General features: G+C 37.8%; 1 protein-coding gene and 1 pseudogene across 1 annotated transcript in view; both read left to right on the top strand.

The window, feature by feature from the left end:
* The window catches only part of DHX9 (DExH-box helicase 9), a 56,626-nt gene that overhangs the window by 7,742 nt on the left and 27,707 nt on the right, over positions 1 to 21,177 (top strand). Inside the window, exons 4-10 of the mRNA XM_008701114.2 lie at positions 13,778 to 13,892; positions 15,305 to 15,417; positions 16,011 to 16,159; positions 18,507 to 18,553; positions 20,320 to 20,456; positions 20,782 to 20,871; positions 20,973 to 21,134. Coding sequence (XP_008699336.1) covers positions 13,778 to 13,892; positions 15,305 to 15,417; positions 16,011 to 16,159; positions 18,507 to 18,553; positions 20,320 to 20,456; positions 20,782 to 20,871; positions 20,973 to 21,134 — 813 coding nt within the window. The remainder of the gene's footprint in view (positions 1 to 13,777; positions 13,893 to 15,304; positions 15,418 to 16,010; positions 16,160 to 18,506; positions 18,554 to 20,319; positions 20,457 to 20,781; positions 20,872 to 20,972; positions 21,135 to 21,177) is intronic.
* LOC103672416 lies at positions 230 to 2,046 on the top strand (annotated as a pseudogene).

Raw genomic sequence — 21,177 nt, 5'->3', positions numbered from 1 at the left:
TGGCCAGTCATCATTCATCTCTAGTCTTTTTCTAGTTTCTTCAGATTATTTTGAAGTATATTTTAGACATCCTGTCATTCATCTGTTACTATTTCAGTTTGTATATCTTAAAGATAATCCTTCTAAAAAACACAATAACAATTCCATTATCAAATCTAAAAAATTTTAAGAATTGTTTCTTAATGTCCTCAAATATCCAGTTAGTATTCAAATTTTCCTGTTTCACAAATCCATTTTTTACATTTTGTTTAAATCATGCTCCAAATGATGTCATATTTATATAGCAAGCGATTAATATCTCTTTTAATCACTTGATTCTCTTACCCTCTTTCTCACTTTTCTCTGCAATTTGTTGAAGAAAGCACGTCATTTATTCTTTATTTTCCCACAGTTCAGAATTTCTGGATTACATCTCTGTGGTATCATAAAACATTTCTCTGCCTCTCTGTTTCCCATAATTGGTTAGATCTAGAGACTTGATTAGATTCAGATTTGGAGGGGAGGGGCAAGAACAAGAAAATACTGTTCTATCAGGAGGAGGCATGTAATATTGTGGTATGAGCAGTGGTTTATGATCACTGTGTGGATTTATTTCATTAGTAGTTTCCTTTGGTTTTGATCTGGAATACTTCTATAACAAGAAACTTCTTTAATCAATAATTTAGTCACCCTGAGTTAGAGTTTAGACAGGGAAGGCAAAATAAATGTGTGATTATTTCACTTTATTTAGCGGTGTTCTATAAATACCTGTCCATCTGCTCTAACAAGTCATTTAAATCCAGTGTTTCCTTACTGATTTCTGTCTGGATGACTATCAATTGACGTAAGTGGGGTATTAAAGTTCCTTACTATAGTTGTAGTTGTTATCTGTTTCTCTTCTGTGTCTGTTAATATTTGTTTTTTATATATTTTGGTGCTTCTGTGTTGGGTGCCTAAATATTTACAAATGCTATATCCTTTTGTTGGATTGAGCTCTTCATCATTAGGAAATGCCCTTCTTTGTCTCTTATTACACTCTTTGTTTCAAAGTTTACTATACACACACACACACACACACACACAAAACAAACAAAAAACAAAGTCTGTTATCTGGTTGCTACCCCAGACGAATGGAAATGTTTATTTCCATTGCACAGAATGTCTTTTTCTGTCCCTTCACTTTCAGTCTGTGTGTACTTCCATCTAAAGTGTATCTCTTGGATCACTTCTGGTCTCCCTCTGGCTGCCATCTTGCATCCCCACGTGTGTGTACCTAATTTCAGCTGGTCCACCTGGGACCTCTTGAGTGCCAACCCTATTCCCTCATGTGGTCCCGTTTCCGTTCCAACAAGATGAAAGAAACAACCATGAACCAGGAGAAACTTTCCAAAGTGCAAGCGCACGTGTGCGTTGGTGGAAAAGGAACTGCTTACCAAGAAGGTGGTTCATGGAATGGCTACAGCAGATGATAGAAAACTTCAGTTCTCTTTAAAGAAGTTAGGGATAAACGATACCTCTGGTATTGAAAAAGTGAATGTGTTCACAAACCAAGGGACAGTGATCCATTTTAACAACCCTAAAGTTCAGGCATCCCTGGCAGTGCGAACACTTTAATAATAACCATCACAGGTCATTCTAAGAAAAAAACAAAGCAGCTGACAGAAATGCTACCCAGTATCTTAAACCAACTTAGTGGAGACAGTTTGACTCCTTTAAGAAGATGGACTGAAGCTCTGCCCAAACAATATATGGATGTAAAAGCACCACTTGCTATCAGAGAGGAGGAGGAGGATGAAGATCCAGATCTTACGGAGAATTTTGATGAAGCTTCTAAGAATAAAGCAAACTGAATTGAGTCAACTTCTGAAGAAGATAAAACTTGAAGAAGTTACTGGAAGATGCTATTTTATATTACGACTGCTTTTTAAAATTTTGTTCGTGGATCTGATAAAATCTAGATCTCTAATATTTTTAAGGCCAGGCGCCTAGGGCGCCATAGCTCTTTTCAGTTTTTGCTTATACACAGTTCATTCTTTGTAGCTAATTAAGCTGAAGAAGCCTGGGAGAAGTTTGAAACAAGGTTAATAAAGTTCTTTGCCTACTAAAAAATAAATTGTATCTCATAGGCAGCATATAGGCGGTTCATGTTATTTAATCCATTCAGCCACTCTGTTTTTTAATTGGAGAATTTAGTCCATTTACAGTTTAAAGTAATTATTGATTGGCGTGTGCTTATTGCCATTCTGTTCATTGTTCTCTAGTTATTTCTCTAGATTCTATTTGTTCCTTGCTATCTTTGTGGTTTGAGGATTTTCTTTAATGGTATGCTCATACTCCTTTTTCTTCTGTGTATTTCAGATTTTTGCTTTGTAATCACGATTACACTTACATATAGCAGCATATATCGATAATATTTTGAGTCAGTAACTTGAGTTCTAAAGCTAACATTTTTACTCCCCTCACCACCACGTTTTATATTTTTGATATAATATTTTACATTTTTTTATTTTGTGTATCCTTTAATTATTATAATCATAGTTATTTTTTGCTATTTTTCTTGTTTAACCTTCGTATTAGTTTTATAAGTAATCTTTTATTATATGTTAATTTTTCTAGTGAGATTCTTTCATATTTCTTGTTACCAATAAGTGCCCTTTCTTAATAGTTTAAAGAAGTCCTTTTTAAAAAACATTTTTTTAATATTTATTTGAGAGAGTGCGTGAGCACAAGCAAGGGGAGCAGCAGAGCGATAGGAAAAAGCAGGCTACCTACTAGGCAGGGAGCCCAATGCAAAGCTCGATCCCAGGACTCTGGGATCATGACCTGAGCGAAAGGCAGACACTTACTGAGCCACCCAGGGGGCCCAGGAAGTCCTTTTAACATTTCTCATAAGGCAGGTTTAGTGGTGATGAATTATTCTAGCATTTGCTTGTCTGGGGAACTATTTCTCTCTCCTTCAGTTCTGAATGATGACTTTGCCAGGTACATAAATTCTTGCTTCAGAATTTTTTTCCCTGCACTTTGAATATATCATTCTACTCCCTTCTGGCCCACTAAGTTTCCACTGAAAAATCTGCTCATGGATGGGGGTTCCCATGTGTGTAATGAGATATTTCTCTTTTGCTGCTTTTTATTCTCTCCTTGCTTTACCTTTTGACATTTTAATTATAATGTGTCTTGGTTTAGGTTTCTTTGCATTCATCTTACTTGTAATCCTCTGGGCTTCCTGGATCTGGTTGTCTGTTTCCTTCCCCAGGTTAGGAAAGTTTTTAGCCCTTTTTTTCTTCAAATAAAATTTCTGCCCCTTCTCTCTCTCTCTTTCCTCCTTCTTGAAACCCAGTGATACGAATATTAGTCCATTGATGTTTTCATTTTTTCACCTTTTTTTCTTTTTGCTGCTCTTTTTGGGTGAGTTCTACTTCCTTGGCTTTGAGTTAACTGATCCTTTCTTCTTTTCCATCTGGTCTGCTGTTTAACCCCTCTAGTGTTACTTCTCAGTTCAGTTACTGTATTTTTCAGCTGTGTCTTCTCTAATTGGTACTTTCTCATATTTTCCATCTTTTTGTTGAAGTTCTGTGTTCATATATTCTTCTCCCCAGTTTGGTGAGCATCTTTATGACCATTAGTTTAAAGTCTTTATCAGATAAATTAGCATAGTTCCATTTCATTAAGGTTTTATCTGGTTCTTTCATTTGGAACATATTCCTGTTTCATTTTGCCTATGTTGGTTTTTTTTTTTTTTTTTTAAAGATTTTATTTATTTATTCGACAGAGATAGAGACAGCCAGCGAGAGAGGGAACACAAGCAGGGGGAGTGGGAGAGGAAGAAGCAGGCTCATAGCGGAAGAGCCTGATGTGGGGCTCAATCCCGCAACGCCAGGATCACGCCCTGAGCCGAAGGCAGACGCTTAACTGCTGTGCCACCCAGGCGCCCCTGCCTATGTTGGTTTCTGTACAGCAGATGAAACTACTTCTCCTAAGTCTTAAAGGAGTGGCCTTATGTAGGAGGTGAGCTTTCTCATTCAGCCCTGCCCCAGCTCTTGGTTGTTTCTTAAACCTCTGTGCTTGTCCAGGAAGATCTGTTGTATTTTTAATAGCTCCTAGTAGTTGAGGCTGTGCTAAGGTCACTCAGTGTCGCAAAGGGTAGGATCTCAGCACCTAGATTCAGGCAGGCTAGAAGCCAGACCCTCAGGCAGCAGCTTTTAAAAGTATATGAATATATATGTAGTTTTGAGGTGCCAAAAGCATAAGCCCTGCTGGCCACCAGAGCCAGATAATCTAGAAGTGTTCCCTGGGCAGCAGATGCAAATATTTGGGCTCCAGATGATTGTATAATCTCCTTTTTGGAAGATAACCAATAAGCTGGAACAAACCAGAGGAGGATCACCAAGATGACATCCATGGCAAGTATTCCTTCAGAGTAGTTACATAGGTAGCGTGTGGCAAACCTGAAGCCTGCCTCTGTCTGACACTTCAGGACAAACGAAGCGACCTTCACAGAAAGACGGGGGGTGTGCCTCAGTCCACTCACTGTACAGTGCCTGGGGTTGGTAGCCTGCCAAGAACTGTTGCTCCAATTAACACAGTCCCATGGGATGCAAGAATGTAAGCCCCTCTGGCCACCAGAGCCAGGTGATTGAGGGGCATCCCTGGATGTTAGCTGCAGAAACCAGATACATGTAAAGCTTTCCTTCAGGAGACACTGGCACTCTGGAACGCAGTAGAATGAGATAGCACCTTCCCTCAAAGGTCTCTGGAAAGGATTATAGTCAGCCCCTAGATGCCTGTTTAATTAGAAGCCTACTCCTCAGGCCACAGTCACGATGATTAGCTAAAGATAGGCCTCCCTCACAGAAAGACAGCTCCTGTATCTGTTGCCTCTTCTGTGCCATGGGTGTGATAGCTGTTTATAGCTGTTTAAGAGCTATCTCCAGTAAGCATGGTATAACATATACACGTCAAATCACTGTTGTACACCTGAAACTAATGTAACATCACGGGTTGACTATACTCAAAAAAAAAAAAATTAATGGAAAAAGAATGCTTTCTCCATTGGTTATAGTCTTGTGGGACCCAGGAGTGTAAGCTGCACTGGCCACCTGACCCAGGCACAGTAGAGGTGTCCCCTGGCAGCAGTCATGAAATTTGGGGCCACAGAGAGGTTTTTGAGCTCCTTTCTAAAGGAGCTGATTATTACAGTCCTTTGTGACTGGGAGCACAAGCTTCCCTGGCCTCCAGAGCCAGGTGAAGAGGCATCCCCTGTGCAGCAGCCACAAAAATTTGGGCACCACACACATGTAAAGGTTCTTTTCTAGGAGATACTTGTGCTCTGAGGCATGCAAAGATAGTACCCACTGGTCTCCATTCCTCGGTAGTGTTCCAGCAGACTTCTAGATGTGTGTATTAAAGTAGATGCCTGTCCCTTGGGACAGGATTTTAATATAAGCAGTTGTCTTTTTCACTTTAAGTCTGGGCACAGTTGGCTGCTTCTGAGCTGGGCCCTGGGATGGGACTCCCAAGCACACAAGCCCTTTAAGAGGCATTTTACAGATTGCTCCCATCTTGTGGGTCTTGGAATATAAGTTCTGTCAGTTTTTAAAATTAGGTGTTTTGGAGGCTTGTTTCAAGTGTATGTCTTAAAACTTGAGGGTTGAACTCTTTGCTCATCAGGGAGGAGTTCTAGGTTAAGTTCCCACCTGGCTGTGGGTTGCCACACCTGGAATGGGGCTTATGGCAAGATTGCCCCAGCCTTTGCTACCTGTTTTGATGTGGTTTTTTTCCCATCTTTGCCTGGTGTGTAGTCATCACTCAGCTTTTAGATTACTTTTTTTAAAGGAAACTGTTCCATATGTAGCTGTAGACTCAGTGTGTCTGTGTGAGGAAGCAAGTTCATGATCTTCCTACATCACTATCTCAACCAGAACCCTTGGTAGCCTAAAAAAATGACTAATTTAAGAGATAAAAAAGTTAAACTTAATATGCATTTCTTTAGTTATTTAATAAATGGAATATTTCTTTTAGATGTTCGTTATTTCTAATTTTCTTTTCCTTTTGAGAGAATGTGTTCACATAAGTGGGGTGGGGTGAGGGGGCAGAGGGGGAGACTCTTTAAGCCCAGTGTGGAGCCTGATACAGGGCTCTATCTCACAACCCTGAGATCATGACCTGAGCTGAAATCAAGAGTTGGACGCTTAACCAACTGAGCCACCCAGGCACTCCTAATTTTCTTCATTTGAATTGTCTATTCATTTATTTATTAGCTCATGTTTTATTAATTAGACGTATTATTTATATAAGTTCTTCTAGAATTAAACATTTTTATAGTGTTTAATGCATATTGCAGAAATTTTGCAAAACATACAAATTGTAATGGCAGCATGAACTATGTTATTGCCAGTAGATTTGTTTTTGCTTCAATACTTACATGTGTATTTTAATTGATAGAATATGTATTGCATATACTATTTTGTAACCTGTTTGTTTCACTTAACGTAGTAGGTAATTTTTCAGGTCACTAGATCTTCCTTGGAGCAAAGGTTATGCATTACCTCACACTTTTAATACTCTCTTATTTCTTTTTTAATTCCAGTAGAGTTAACAACGTTTCAGCTGTAAAATATGATTCAACACTTCCATACATCGCCCAGTGGTCAAGTGTACTCCTTTACCTCATCACCTATTTCACCCGTCCCCCCACCTCCCTCTCCTCTGGTAACCATCAGTTGGTTCTCTATAGTTAAGAGTCTGTTTCTTGGGACAGCTGAGTGGCTCAGTCAGTTAAGTGTCTGTCTTCAGCTCAGGTCATGATCTCAGGGTCCTGAGATTGAGCCCCACCTCAGGCTCCCTGATCAGCAGGGCGTCTGCTTCTCCATGTCCCTCTGCCCTTCCTCACCCGCCCATTGTGCTTTCTGTCTCTCTCTGTCTCATGCTTTCTCTCTGTCTTAAATAAATCTTAAAAAAAAAAAAAAGTCTTTTTTGTTTTGTCCCTCCCCTTTTTATCCTTTGCTCCTTTGTTTTATTTCTTAAATTCCATATATAAGTGAAATCATATGGTGTTTATCTTTCTCTGACTTCTTTCACTTAGCATTATTCTCTCTAGATCCATCCACGCTGTTGCAAATGGCAAGATTTCTTTTTTTATGGCTGAATAATATTCTGGTGTGTGTGTGTGTGTGTGTGTGTGTGTATATATATCACATCTTTTTTATCCATTCATCTATCAGTGTGCACTAGGACTACTACCATAATTTGGTTGTTGTAAGTAATTCTGCAGTAAACGTAGAGATGCATATATTCTTTCAAATTCTTTCATGTTCTTTGTGTAAATACCCCCTAGCGGAGTTACTGGATCATATGGTATTTGTATTTTTAAGTTTTGAGGAACCTCCATGCTAGTTTTCACAACGGATGCCCAATGTACGTTCCCACCGACAGTGCATCTCCACATCTTTGCCAACACTTGCTGTTTCTTGTGTTTTTTATTTTAGCCATTCTGATAGGTGTGAGGTGATATTGTGGTTTTGATTTGTATTTTCCTGATGGTGAGTGATGTTGAGTGCTCATCTTTTCATATGTCTGTTGGCTATCTGTATGTCTTTGAATAAATGTGTCTTCATGTCTTTTGCCCATTTTTTAAAGATTTTATTTATTTGAGAGAGAGGTCACAGAAGCCAGGGTAGGGGTGGGGACGCAGAGGGAGAGGGAGAAGCAGCCTCCCAGCTAAGCAGGGAGCCTGATGTGGTACTAGATCCCAGGACCCTGAGATCATGACCTGAGCTTAGGCAGATGCTTAACTGACTGAGCCAACCAGGTGCCCCAACTTCTGCCCATTTTTAAATTGGGGATTATTTGGGGGGTGTTGAATTATGTAGTTTTTTTTTTTTTAAGATTTTATTTATTTATTTGACAGAGAGAGAGACAGCCAGCGAGAGAGGGGACACAGGCACGGGGAGTGGGAAAGGAAGAGGCAGGCTCCCAGTGGGGGAGCCTGATGTGGGGCTCGATCCCAGGACTCTGGGATCACGCCCTGAGCCGAAGGCAGACGCTTAAGGACTGAGCCACCTAGGCACCCCTGTATAGGTTCTTTATATATTTTGATACTGTTTATCAGAGAAGTCTTTGCAAATATCTTCTCATTCATTAGGTTGCCTTTTAGTTTTGTTTCCTTTTCTGTGCAGAAGCTTTTTATTTTGATGTAGTCCCAATAGTTTACTTTGTTTTTATTTCTCTTGCCTCAGGAGACATATCTAGAAGAATGTTTCTCCAGCCAGTGTCAGAGACATTAGTGCTTGTGCTCTCTTTTAGGATTTTTATGGTCTCAGGCCTCACCTTTAGGTCTTTAATTCATTTTGAGTTTATTTTTGTATATGGTGTAAGAACGTGGCTCAGTTTCATTCTTTTGCATGACCAGTTTTTCCAGTACCATTTTGAAGAGACTATCTTTTTCCCATTGCATATTCTTGTCTCCTTTGTCAAAGATTAATTGACCATATAATTGTGGGTTTCTCAGTTTTGTTTTCTGTTCTGTTGATCTATGTGTCTGTTTTTGTGCCAGTACCATGCTCTTTTGATTACTGCTGCTACCTCTAGCTTTCCTTTTCTTTTTCAAAATTGCTGTGGCTATTGGGGTCTTTTGTGGTTCCATATAAATTTTAAGATTGTTCTAGTTCTGTGAAAAATGCTGATGGTATTTTGGTAGGGATTGGATTAAATCTGTAGATTGCGTTGGGTAGTGTGGACATTTTAATATTTGTTCTTCCAACCCGTGAGCATGGAGTATCCATTTCTTTGTGTCTTCAGTTTCTTTCGTCAGCATTTTATAGTTTTCAGAGTACCAGTCTTTCACTTTTTTGGTTAGGTTTATTCCAAAGTATCTTATAATTTTGGGTGTGATTGTGAGTGGGATTTCTTTCTTCATTTCTCTTGATGCTGCTTCATTATTGTACAGAAATGCAACAGATTTCTGCATATTGATTTTGTATCCTGCAATCTTTCTGAACTCATTTACCAGTTCTAGAAGTTTTTTGGTGAAATCTTTAGGGTTTTCTATCATGTCATTTGCGAAGAGTGAAAGTTTGATTTCTTTCTTACCAATCTAGATGCCTTTTTATTTCTTCTTGTCTGATTGCTATGGCTAGGTCTTCAGTACAGTGTTGAATAAAAGTGGTGAGAGTGGACATTCTTGTCCTATTCCGGACCTTAGGGGGAAAGCTCTCAGTTTTTCACCAGTGAATATGATGTTAGCTGTGGGTTTTTCATATATGGCTTTATTGTGTTGAGATATGTTCCCTCTAGACCTACTTTGTTGAGGGTTTTTATCATGAATGGATGTTTTACTTTGTCAGATGCCTTTTCTGCATCTGTTGAAATGATCATATGGTTTGTATCCTTTTCTTATTGGGGTCATGTATCATGTTGATTTGTGAATATTGAACCACACTTGCATCCCAGGAAAAATTTCACTTTATAGTCGTGAATGATTTTTTTAATATATTATTGGATTTGGTTTGCTAGTATTTTGTTGATGATTTTTGCAACTATGTTTATTAGAGGTAATTGGTCTTCAGTTTTCCCTTTTTTGTGATATATTTATCTGGTTTTGCTGTCAAGGTGATACTGGCCTGTTGAATGAATTTGGAAGTTTTCCTTCTATTTTTGGAACAGTTTGAGAAGAGTAGGTATTAACTTCTTTAAATGGTAGATTTTGCTTGTGAAGCCATGTGATCCTGGACTTTTGTTTGTTGGGATTTTTTTTTTTTTTAATTACTGATTCAGTCTCCTTGCTGGTAATCAGTCTGTTCAAATTTTCTATTTCTTCCTGCTTCAGTTTTGGTGGATTATATGTTTATAGAATTTATACCCGTTTTTTTCCAGTTTGTCTAATTTTTTGTTGGCATATACTTTTTCATAATACTCTATTACAGTTGTGTATCTGGTGTTGGTTGTTATTTATCTCCTTTAATTTGTGATTATGTTTGAGTCTGGTTTTTTTTTTTATAAGTATGGCTAGAGGTATCAATTTTGTTCACCTTTTCAAAGAACAGGAATCTGATTGCATTGATCTCTTCTATTGTTTTTTTGGTTTTCTATATTAATTTCTGCTCTAATCTTATTTCTTTTCTTCTGGTTTGGGTTTTCTTTGTTGTTCTTTTTCTAGCTCCTGTAAGTGTAGGATTAGGTTGTTTATTTGAGATTTACCTTGTTTCTTGAGGTAGGCCTGTATTGCTGTAACCTTCCCTCTTAGAACCACTTTTGCTGCATCTCAAAGGTTTTGGACCATTGTGTTTTCATTTTCACTTTCTTCCATGTACTTTTTCATCTCTTTGATTTCTTGGTTGATCCATTCATTGTTTAGTAGCGTGTTAACCTCCCTGTATTTGTGGCCTTTCGAAATTTTTTCTTATGGTTAATTTCTAGTTTCATAGCATCTGGTCAGAAAATTTGCACGGTGTGACTTCTTTCTACCTTTTTGTATTTGTTGAGGCTTGTTTTGTGGCCTTACATGTGATCTATTCTGGAGAATGTTCAGTGTGCACTTGAAAAGAATGTGTATTCTGTTTTAGGTGGAATGTTCAGAATATATCTGTTAAATCTATCTGGTCCAGGGGCGCCTAGGTGGCTCAGTCATTTAAGCATCTGTCTTCCACTCAGGTCATGATCCCAGGGTTCTGACTTTGAGCCCCACATCATGGGTAGCCTGTTTCTCCTTCTCCCTCTGCCTGGCACTCGCCATAATTGTGCGCACACACACACACTCTCTCTCTGTCAAATAAATAATTAAAATCTTTAAAAAAAAAATAACTGGTTCAGTTTGTCACTGAAAGCCGCTGTATCCTTGTTGATTTTGTATGTGGATGATCTGTCCATTGATGTAAGTTGTATGTTAAAGTCCCCTACTGTTATTGTATCACCATCAATTATTTCCTTTACGTTTATTATTAACTGCTTTAAGTATTTGGGTGCTCCCATGTTGGGTGCATAAATATTTATAATTGTTATATCTTATTGTTGGATTTTGCCCTTTATTATTATATAGTATCCTTCTTTGTCTCTTGGTAAGCCTGTTTTAAAGTCTGTTTTGTCTGACAGAAATATTGCTAGCCCAGCTTTTTTTTTACATCTAAATATTTCTTCATCCCTTCACTTTAAGTCTGCAGGTGTCTTTCAGTCTGAAGTGAGTCTCTCATAGGCAGCATATGAGTCTTGTTTTTTAAGCCACTCTGTCACCCTCTTTTGATTGGAACATTGAGCCCAAGTAATTGTGATAGATATGTATTTATCACCATTTTTTTTTTTTACTTGTTTTGTGGTTGTTTTTGTAGTATTCTCTGATTCTTCTCTTTCTTTCATGGTTTGCTGGGTTTCTTCTGTGATTGTGATATACTTGGATTGCTTTCTCTCTATTCTTTGCATATCTACTCGTTGGTTTCAGTTTGTGGCTACCATTAGGTTGTGTATAACATCTTCTGCATATAGCAGTCTATATTAAGTTGATGGTCACTTAAGTTCAAACCCATTCTTTACTCCTCTTCCCCCCAGTGTTTTATGTATATGTTGTCATACTTACTACAGTGTTTCATTTTTTGCACTTTAAATCTATCATGCGATTCTCTACTGGCTGCCAAAGTTTTGGTGAAAAATTCCCTAATAGTCTTGTGGGGTTTCCCTTGTATATAACTGTCTTGCTGCTTTAAAATATTTTTTTCTTGGGGCACCTGGGTGGCTCAGATGGTCAAGCATCTGCCTTCAGCTCAGGTCAGGATCCCAGGGTCCTGGGATGGAGCCCCGCATCAGACTCCCTGCTCAGCGAGGAGTCTGCTTCTCCCTCTCCCTCCACCCTGCACCTTCTCTCTCTCTCGCTCACTCTCTCAAATAAATAAATAAAATCTTAAAAATTAATTAGGAAAAATAATTGTTGACAAATAGCCAAGAAGAATTTTAATAAGTTAGAAGTAGTAGCTGGTCCATATATTAATAAAGAATTTTAATTATTGTAAGATTATAGTAACTATATTTACATGATACTATCTCCAAAATGAAATAGATGAAAATAATGCTGAATAGGTCTTGGACAGGAAAGGCCATTTTATGGAGGATATCACAGGCAGAAACTAGATTTGATTACAGAAACAAAAACAAAATAACTTTTTGGGTGGTAAGCATTTACAAAGTGAAAAAAGGAAAAGGACAACAAAAATTATTTGCAACTTGTATGAGAAAGAGTGAAGTGAGTAGCACTGAAATGTTAACTCCTTAGAAATTAATGAGATCAGTGAATATCCAGATAGAATAGGCAGAGAAAATTGTAAATTAAAATAATAGGTTGCTATAACAAAAAACTAAGCTAATATTGGTAAAGATGTAAAACACTTGCTGTAATTCCTAGAATTGGAGAGGATGTGAGAAAATAGATTGTCAGATATATAGTGCAGGTGCATGTATGGAAGTCCAACCTTTCAGTAATGCACTATGGTGCTTTTTAAAATGTTGATCCTGGGACACCTGGGTGGCTCACTTAATTAAGCAGCTATCTTCGGCTCAGGTCATGATCCCAGGGTCCTGGGATCGAACCCTGCATCGGGCTCCCTGTTCAGCAGGGAGCCTGCTTCTCCCTCTGCCTGCTGCTCCTGCTGCTTGTACTCTCTCTCTTTCTGACAAATGAATAAAATCTTAAAAAAAAAAAAAAAAAAGTTGATGCCTTTGACCCAGGAATTTCACTTAAGCAAATCTTACCTGAGAAGAATAAGCCAAAGTACAAAGGGTTTATGGCAGTATTGTTTTATAATTTAAGATTGGCTACAAGCTAAATGTTCATCAGCATGGTATTGCTAGTTATATCTACTACATCCATACAATGGAGTAGTCAGTCATTAAAATGAATGTAAATTATTAATCTTTAAAGAACTAGAAGATGTGGGGCACCTGGGTGGCTCAGCGTCTGCCTTCAGCTCAGGTCATGATCCCAGGGTCCTCCGATTGAGCCCTGCCTCAGGCTCCCTGCTGAGCCGGGCGTCTGCTTCTCCCTCTCTCCCTGCCCCTCCCCCCTGCTCGTGCACGCACTCGGTCTAGCGTGCTCTCTCTCAAATCTTTAAAAGAAAAAGTAGATGTACATAAGATATTTTACATCTTGGAACGTGACATTCTCTGAAAATGTCTCCTCCCCATACTCTTTGTTGTTCTCCTCACTTGTTCCTTATCTCTTTTCACTTATAAATGTGGCTTTGCCAGTTCACTTTATTTAAATAGTGATCTCCCACAGTCCCTGTTTTTCTTTTCTGCTTCATTTTTTTCTATAGTATTGTATCATACTTGACATATTATGTATTTATTCATTATTTAGCTCTGTAAGAATTAGAATATAGCTATTTGAATATAGCTCTAAGTACAGAACAGCTGTCTCTTTTTTTTTTGTTCATGTTATCCTCAGTACCCAGAACAGTGTCTACTCTATAGAAGGTTCCTAACAGATACTTCTTGAATGTGGAATGTACTTATAAAGCTGCTAAGTGGAAAAAAATTAACTATATACCATAAACCGATCCCACGTTTTGTGGAAAAACTGTATTTGTTTACACAATACATATAAAATCTCCTGTGGAGAATTAACGAGTAATTTTTACTACGTTTATTCTTTTCTGCTTCAACCAAGAACATAATAGTTTTATAAACATTGAAAACAAAGATGTTAATATTGTGGAGTTAGGAAGGGGTGACACATGGGCCTCCTTTAAGTATAAAAAAATTTACTAGTCCCTGTGAGGGTAAAATACTGACCCTGCCTTGACTTTTCCTCTTGCAGGTAGCACCTCCTCCACCCCCACTTACTGATATACCTGACACCGCAGCAACTACGGGTGGAGGTTTACCAACAACCATGGGAGGGCCTCTTCCTCCACATTTGGCTCTTAAGGCAGGTAAGGGACTTGAGTGTGTGTGTATGACGTGATAAGATACACATGATCCTTCTTGATCTTCTCTTTTCTCGTTTGGATAGAAAGATAACTACAGTGAATTCATAATGTTGAGACAACCCAGGCCCTTCATAAATTTACCAATACCACCCGTGATTTCTCTTACGAAGTGTGATACAGGCTAATTCCTTGCTTTCATTAGCTACTAATTTTTATTTCTTTTTTTTTTTTTAAAGATTTTATTTATTTATTTAACAGAGATAGAGACAGCCAGCGAGAGAGGGAACACAAGCAGGGGGAGTGGGAGAGGAAGAAGCAGGCTCCCAGCAGAGGAGCCTGATGTGGGGCTCGATCCCATAACGCCGGGATCACGCCCTGAGCCGAAGGCAGACGCTTAACCGCTGTGTCACCCAGGCGCCCCACTAATTTTTATTTCTGGATAGATTTTGCACAGCCTAGAACATTTGATTGAAGGGTCTTATTTATTGCCCTTTCTTGTTTCTAACTCATTCCTACCAAATAGATTGTAGACTTATACCTTGTGGATCCAAGGTGTTACTGAATTCTGTATATTATCAAAGCTTTTAGGGGCGCCTGGGTGGCTCAGTTGGTTAAGCATCTGCCTTCAGCTCTGGTCATGATCCCAGGACCCTGGGATTGAGCCCCACATCAGGCTCCTTGCTGAGCTTCTCCCTCTCCCTCTGCCCCTCCCCCTGCTTTCTCTCTCTCTGTCTTTCTGTCTCTTTGTCAAATAAATAAAATTGAGAGGGGGAAAAAAAAACTTCTACTGGTCTGCCCCAGTATAGGATAGATTAACTAGGATCTTGGTCAAGTTACTTAAGTCTTAGATCTGGTATTTATGAAATGAGAATAACAGTAGTATTTCTTTCATAAGATTGTTGTGAGGAATAAATTTTTTAAAAAGCATGTCATAGACTTAGTAGAGTTAATAATCAGGCAGTATTAGGTATCTTTAGTTACTCTGCTTTCTTACCAAGATTCAGCACTTTGTTATACCTTTTCAGCTTCTCCTTATCCCCATCACTAGTGCTAACAGGTTTCTCTCAAGGTCATATTTAGCAAAAAAAAAAAAAAAAAAAAAAGAGGCAGTTTGAACAAATTTAATCAGTTACCAAGTTTAATCAACTGAAAATGTATGCTAGATTGTCAGTCACTTATGATCATTGCTAGTAGCTCTCCTCTACATACCAGCCTTGGGATTATCAATTTAGACCTATATTTCAATCATGAAACACTTTTCAAGTAAGTCATTAAGATTTGGGGCACATTTCCAAATAATTGAAACTTTGGCTTTGTAGTTACAGAATGCCAAAATCTAAAAATACTCTTTAAAATACTTAGGATCTTCCTACAGTTCAATTCCTTAAGAGAATAATAATTTTCATTTCTTATAGAAAATAATTCTGGAATTGGAGCCTCTGGCTATGGTCCTCCTGGGCCCACCTGGGATCGAGGAGCCAACTTGAAGGATTATTATTCAAGAAAGGAAGAACAAGAAGTACAAGCGGTAAGGCTATCATGTCACCCTTTGTCACATACCCAGGATTATCAGTACTTGGTTCACTGCAAGATTTAAGATATTCACAACTTAATTTGGTGATTCTTTTAAGTCATTGTTTGAGGCTGCTCGTTCACACAAGACAGCATAAACCTAAGCTACCCATTAAATCTGGTCACTAGAATTGCCTATGAAACAAAACATTATTTTTCTGGTGGTAGAATGTGTCCTCCGTTTTACAGGAAATGTAATTACCTTAGTAAACCTCATTTCGTGAGCACTCAAAAATGTCTTCTTAGAAAAGCTTATTTTTCCACCTAATAATATATTTAAAGTATTAAAGCCAACACAAGAAAATTTGTTAAGGTTTCTTAGGAAATAATTTAAATACACAGTACATTAACTAATAGCTTGTTTATACAATAGGATCAGCAGATGCAGTAAAAACTAATTCTCAATTTTGTCTCGGAATAGAAGCATTAAAAACAGTTTTTGCATATAGGATGGTACAAAGAAGATATTGTTACAAATTTCTGTACCTTAAATATGCATAACTAAACTAAAATTAATGCAGCCAAATTTAATTACCATTGATTCAACAGACTTTAGAGTCAGAAGAAGTGGATTTAAATGCTGGGCTTCATGGAAACTGGACATTAGAAAATGCTAAGGCTCGTCTGAACCAGTATTTCCAAAAGGAAAAGATCCAAGGAGAATATAAGTACACCCAAGTGGGTCCTGATCACAACAGGTTTGCTTGTTTCATTCTTTTCCTTCTATAGTAAGTTAGGGCTGTTTTGTATAGTCATTGTTCTATTTTTGTATTTGTTTTATCTGATTTAGTTTGTGGATTAGCAATGAATTGTGAAAAGAAGATACTTTGCATAAGAAAAATTATCATTGATTTGTAATTAGTAGTTTACCATGATTTTTCATTTAGGAGGAGGATTTTAGAAGTTCTGCAAAAATCTGCTGTTTGTGTTGCTAGACTTCTGAGGTTCTCATTTCTATCTGAGAGGCAAAAATCAGCCACAAGCGGTGGTTTGTCCCTCATTTAAAAAGCAGCCCGAGGTGGTGAGTTTATTCACTGTGGTATTGTTAAAGGTGTTATAAGGATTATTTCTTTAATGGGTCAGGTTAGACTGAGTTCCAGAGTCTCAGGTAGACTCCATTACATCTAGATCCAAATTTTCCTTTAGCTTTGAAAGTTGCCAGCTCTTAAGAGTCCTGTTGAGGTGTTTAAGGGCTTATTGTAAAGCTGAAGGGTAGCTTTGGTCTTTGTATGTGAGTTAAATTAGCTTATTTTTATTCTGTTAAATATATAAAACTGAACATAAAGGGAGGTTGTTGTAACAGTTGACAGTATGTTTCTCAGCCTGCTTGCTATTCTTCCTGAGAGCATTCCAGGGTGTAGTAATTATTACTCCCAGGAAGGCTCATATGGATTAGACACTTCTGGGGGCACTGTAATTTTTATTGGAAGAGAAAGAAGGCTAGTGGAAACCTTCTGGATGATTTAATTTGCTGTCCTTTATTTATATGAAATAAATTATTCAAAATACATTAAAAGTATTTTCCTTGAAAATCAGAGTGTTCTCCTTTCGATGCATCTAGTAATCCTAAAATAATTATTACTAAAATAAAACTTTGACATTGTGGTCAAAATGATGTTTAGAGCATGGCTCCCCCTGCTTCCTGTTTGTTCAGTCCTGAATTCTTAGATACTTAATTTGACATCACATTTTTTAAAACCCTCGGAGGTTATAAAGGATCCATTTGTTGATTTTTCTTTAATATTTTGTCCTTCTGAACTGATTGAGATTATTAGTAGCACTCAGTGACTTTAAGAACAAATAAATGTGTCTGAAGGTTGTTGTTGTAAACATGTTTTGATACCAATATCTTATCATTTGTCTCCTGATAGAATTCAAGAATTCAGGATATAACAATGAGGGAGGCAGAGACAATTGGGGGAGCTAGGACAGCATCTCCTTGTATGTCCTTTATTTAAAGGCATAACAGACAGCAACACCAGAGGTCTGTGTTCATACACACATGTGCTGCTGCTTAGGCTGAACTAAGCAATCACATGGAAAACTATTGTAAACTGATTTCTGGTGTCGCTGTTCCCCCTAGGTGGAGGAGAATGAGATTGAGTGCTGACTTTAAGCCTGGCTGAGAAACATACTGGCATCGGTGTCATTAATGAAAGGGTGGATGTTGTTCCCCTGAAAGCCAGTGGCCTTTGACCCCTGAAGCCGCTGTGCCTGAAGGTCAGTTCACAAGAGGTATAGGAAGGAGTCTAACATTTATTTTTTTCTTAAGACTTCCCTAACCTTTTATTCACAGCACAAAGTCAAGGCTAGAATGTACCTGAGCAGTGGAAGGATCAGAAAGCATATAGTTTTCAAAGGACAGTCTTTGCTTTATTGAAACCTAAATTCATCCCCTAGAATCTGCTAGTGATTTGAGCTCTAATTTCCAAAAATACTTTGTTCCCTGGTTTAAATAAGTGTGATATAAATAAGCTAAGTTTTTTGTTATCAAGGGCTGCTTCCAACTGCAGGCAGATACCAGACCCCTGCCTCAGGAGCCACAGATACATGCATAGTGTTTGTATGTTCATGTGTATGTGTGCATGCGTGCATATATTTAGCTTATCTTAACAGATTGAAGTCATTAGTGGGTGACCCTTGCAAAGCAATCTTAAAATAATCACAACTATAATTTAAAGAATTTGGGGCCAGTGTTATTTCTTGGCCCCAGGCTAAATGGAAAATTCCTTTTCATTGAATGTGTTCTAGCTATTGAGACTGCAACCTTTGGAGTAAGTAAACACAGAATCTAAAACCTTAACATTTTCTTTTCATGAACAGTTGGCTTGTCAGCTTTGATTATAGTTGTCTTGTACCATGTTCTACATTATTTGAAGTTTACATATACTTGATTCGTTCTAGGATTGAACAGAAATAAGTGTTTACAGTGGTTTTTTGCTGTGACTTGCCTAAGCAGTTGGAAAGCCTGCCTGATTTGGGAGTCCTGGTTTTAGTAATTTCTAACAGTAAAATTCCTAACCTTGTTTGTATGTGTTGTTACAGGAGCTTTATTGCAGAAATGACCATTTATATCAAGCAGCTGGGCAGAAGTAAGTGTTACTGCTTCCCTGATACTGAGTTTTATATAGTGGAGTAATACATTAAAGTCTTCAGCCATATATATATATATATATATATATATATAATGTTTATTAATTGAAAGAGTATTAATTGGAAGGTAGCATCCTGGGTATTTTAGAATATTAGTAATTATATAGAGGGCCCAGTTTCCCAGTTTGCAGGTAAGAAAAAAAGATCATGCTAGTATTATATTTCAAAGGGTAAGAGATGGTAGTGAGGCTACTTAGGAGTCTGCCAGTCATGAGCTTTAAAATATATATTTTTTAATCTTTCTACATAAATTTGTTCAGGTAGTTAGGTGAAATTTAGAAAGTAGAGTAGATTAGAGTAGATGACAGCATTTGAAGCCCCAACGTGGATGTGTAGCATTTAAGAGTCATAACATCAAGAAGAGGTGAAAAAGTTATCCTGAGGAAACAGGAATGGATTGGGGGTATTCATAAAGGAAGTGAAAAGGCAAAGATATAATTGTGTATTCTCTATTCTGAGTAAGTTTAAAGCAAACAGTGTGTTATGCTTGAAAGTAAGGAACTAGCTTACTGGTTTTGTTACTAACATTGCTGGGACCCCATTAACTTAATCTGCATATTGAGAGAAATGGCCTAAGAGTCTTTTCAGTTTGTGAATTCTGCAGCTAACATTAAGGATTTGAATTTATAGTACATGAAAGACTTTCCTCATAAAATCAAACCTTCAAATGAATCAGAAAGAGATGGTGTTGAATTTTTTTATCCTAGACTTTAAAAACAAGTTAGACTTTGAGTAGATGGGATGTTAAGGGAAGAGGATAAAGGCAGTCTAGCTTGTTGTGCCGTTGATCTGACCTTCAGAATTAATTTGACTAAATTGGCTAGTAGGCCTAAGGGTATCTGTGCCCCTTCCTTACCTTATGTCATCTCCTAAAGCTGAATGATATCTGGAGGAGGAGAAACTTTATTGGCATTTTCTTTAAGAATTTGAGTAGTTTCTGGCTTCGGCCTTGTGCTAGGATCAGCAAATTATAGGCCTCTGGCCAAATACAGCCCACTACCTGTTGTATAAACAAAATTTTATTAGAACATAGTTACACTCGTTTGTTTATGTCAGGGGCTACCAAACTTTGATAAAAGCCCGGATCGTAAATATTTTAAGCTTTGCAGGTCACGTATATCACCCATTGTTATTTTTGTCTTATTTTTACAACACTTTAAAAACGTACAAGCCATTTTTAGTTCTTGGCCCCATAGTTTGTAAAACCCTAGTTTATGTGTTGTCTATGGATGCTTTCAGGCTAGGTAGAGTTGAGTGGCTGTGACAGACACTATGTGGCCTGCCAAGCCTAAACTATTATTTGATTCTTTGTAGAAGATTGCCAACTCCGGGTCTCAGTAACCACTTTGGACCCATTTTCATTTCTTTCTTTGTTTTGCTTTTCAAAAGTTAAACTACGTTTTCTTTCTTTGTTTTAACACCAAATGATATTAATAATGACAACTTGGTTGAAATCGGTTTACTGCTTTTATAATGATTTGTCTGTGTCTTAGTATCTGCCTGTAATCAAGGTGGTTATTTAATTGATATGCTGTTAATGGAATTGCTTTTGGTTAGCAGTTAACATGAAAAAGAAAGAGTCTATAACATACTCTGTGTTTTAGGGGGACTTTTGTACCCAAGCCCCTAGTTGCCTATATTGAGATGTTTCTTTACTCGGATGATTTATCCTTTCATCTTTAGTAATCCTGAACTTAAATTATAGGGATTTTTGCACGTGAACATGGATCAAATAAAAAACTGGCAGCACAGTCCTGTGCCCTGTCACTTGTCAGACAACTCTACCATCTTGGAGTAATTGAAGCTTACTCTGGACTTACAAAGAAGAAAGAAGGAGAGACAGTGAGTCTTTAGACTTAGTAGCCCAGAGGGATATTGTAAGATTTAATTTAGCTTTTGATTGGTATCTGGTTAAAGAAATTTAATTCATAGTTCTTGGAATCTTACCTTAAGAAATGGAAATGGCCCTGCTGATCAGCTGTCTGGCATGATACTGTGTTCAGAGTGGACAATGAGTAAATAATCATCATTCTTTCACGATGAGGAACTGACTCATTGTTGGCTTTAGGAATATTGTAGACTATATGCTCTTAACCCTGCTGTAGTAGATTTGAGTAGTGTTCATGTGTGTGGTACATAATTTTCATGGCTATCCTTTTTTCTGTAGGTGGAGCCTTACAAAGTTAACCTCTCACAAGATTTAGAACATCAGCTGCAAAACATCATTCAGGAGCTAAATCTTGAGATCGTGCCCCCAGTAAGCATACAGTTAATTTAGTACACCTTTGTATTGAAAATTTCTAGTCTGACAAGCAACTGGTATTGGTGTTTTTTTTTGTTTTTCTTATTTTTTAATAGCCTGATGATCCTTTTATGCCTGTCGTACTGAATCTTGGCAAATTGGCTCACTTTGAGCCATCCCAGCGACAAAACCAAATGGGTGTGGTTCCTTGGTCACCTCCACAATCCAATTGGAATCCTTGGACTAGTAGCAACATTGATGAGGGGCCTCTGGCTTATGTGAGTGCAGCATTGTTTTTGAGCTCAGACTCTTTGTGTTTTA

This window comes from Ursus maritimus, unplaced genomic scaffold (assembly GCF_017311325.1).
Source record: "Ursus maritimus isolate PB19 unplaced genomic scaffold, ASM1731132v1 scaffold_2, whole genome shotgun sequence".
NCBI classification, from domain to species: domain Eukaryota; kingdom Metazoa; phylum Chordata; class Mammalia; order Carnivora; family Ursidae; genus Ursus; species Ursus maritimus.
Note: the sequence above shows the minus strand (reverse complement) of the source record. Positions and strands in the feature narration are given on the sequence as shown.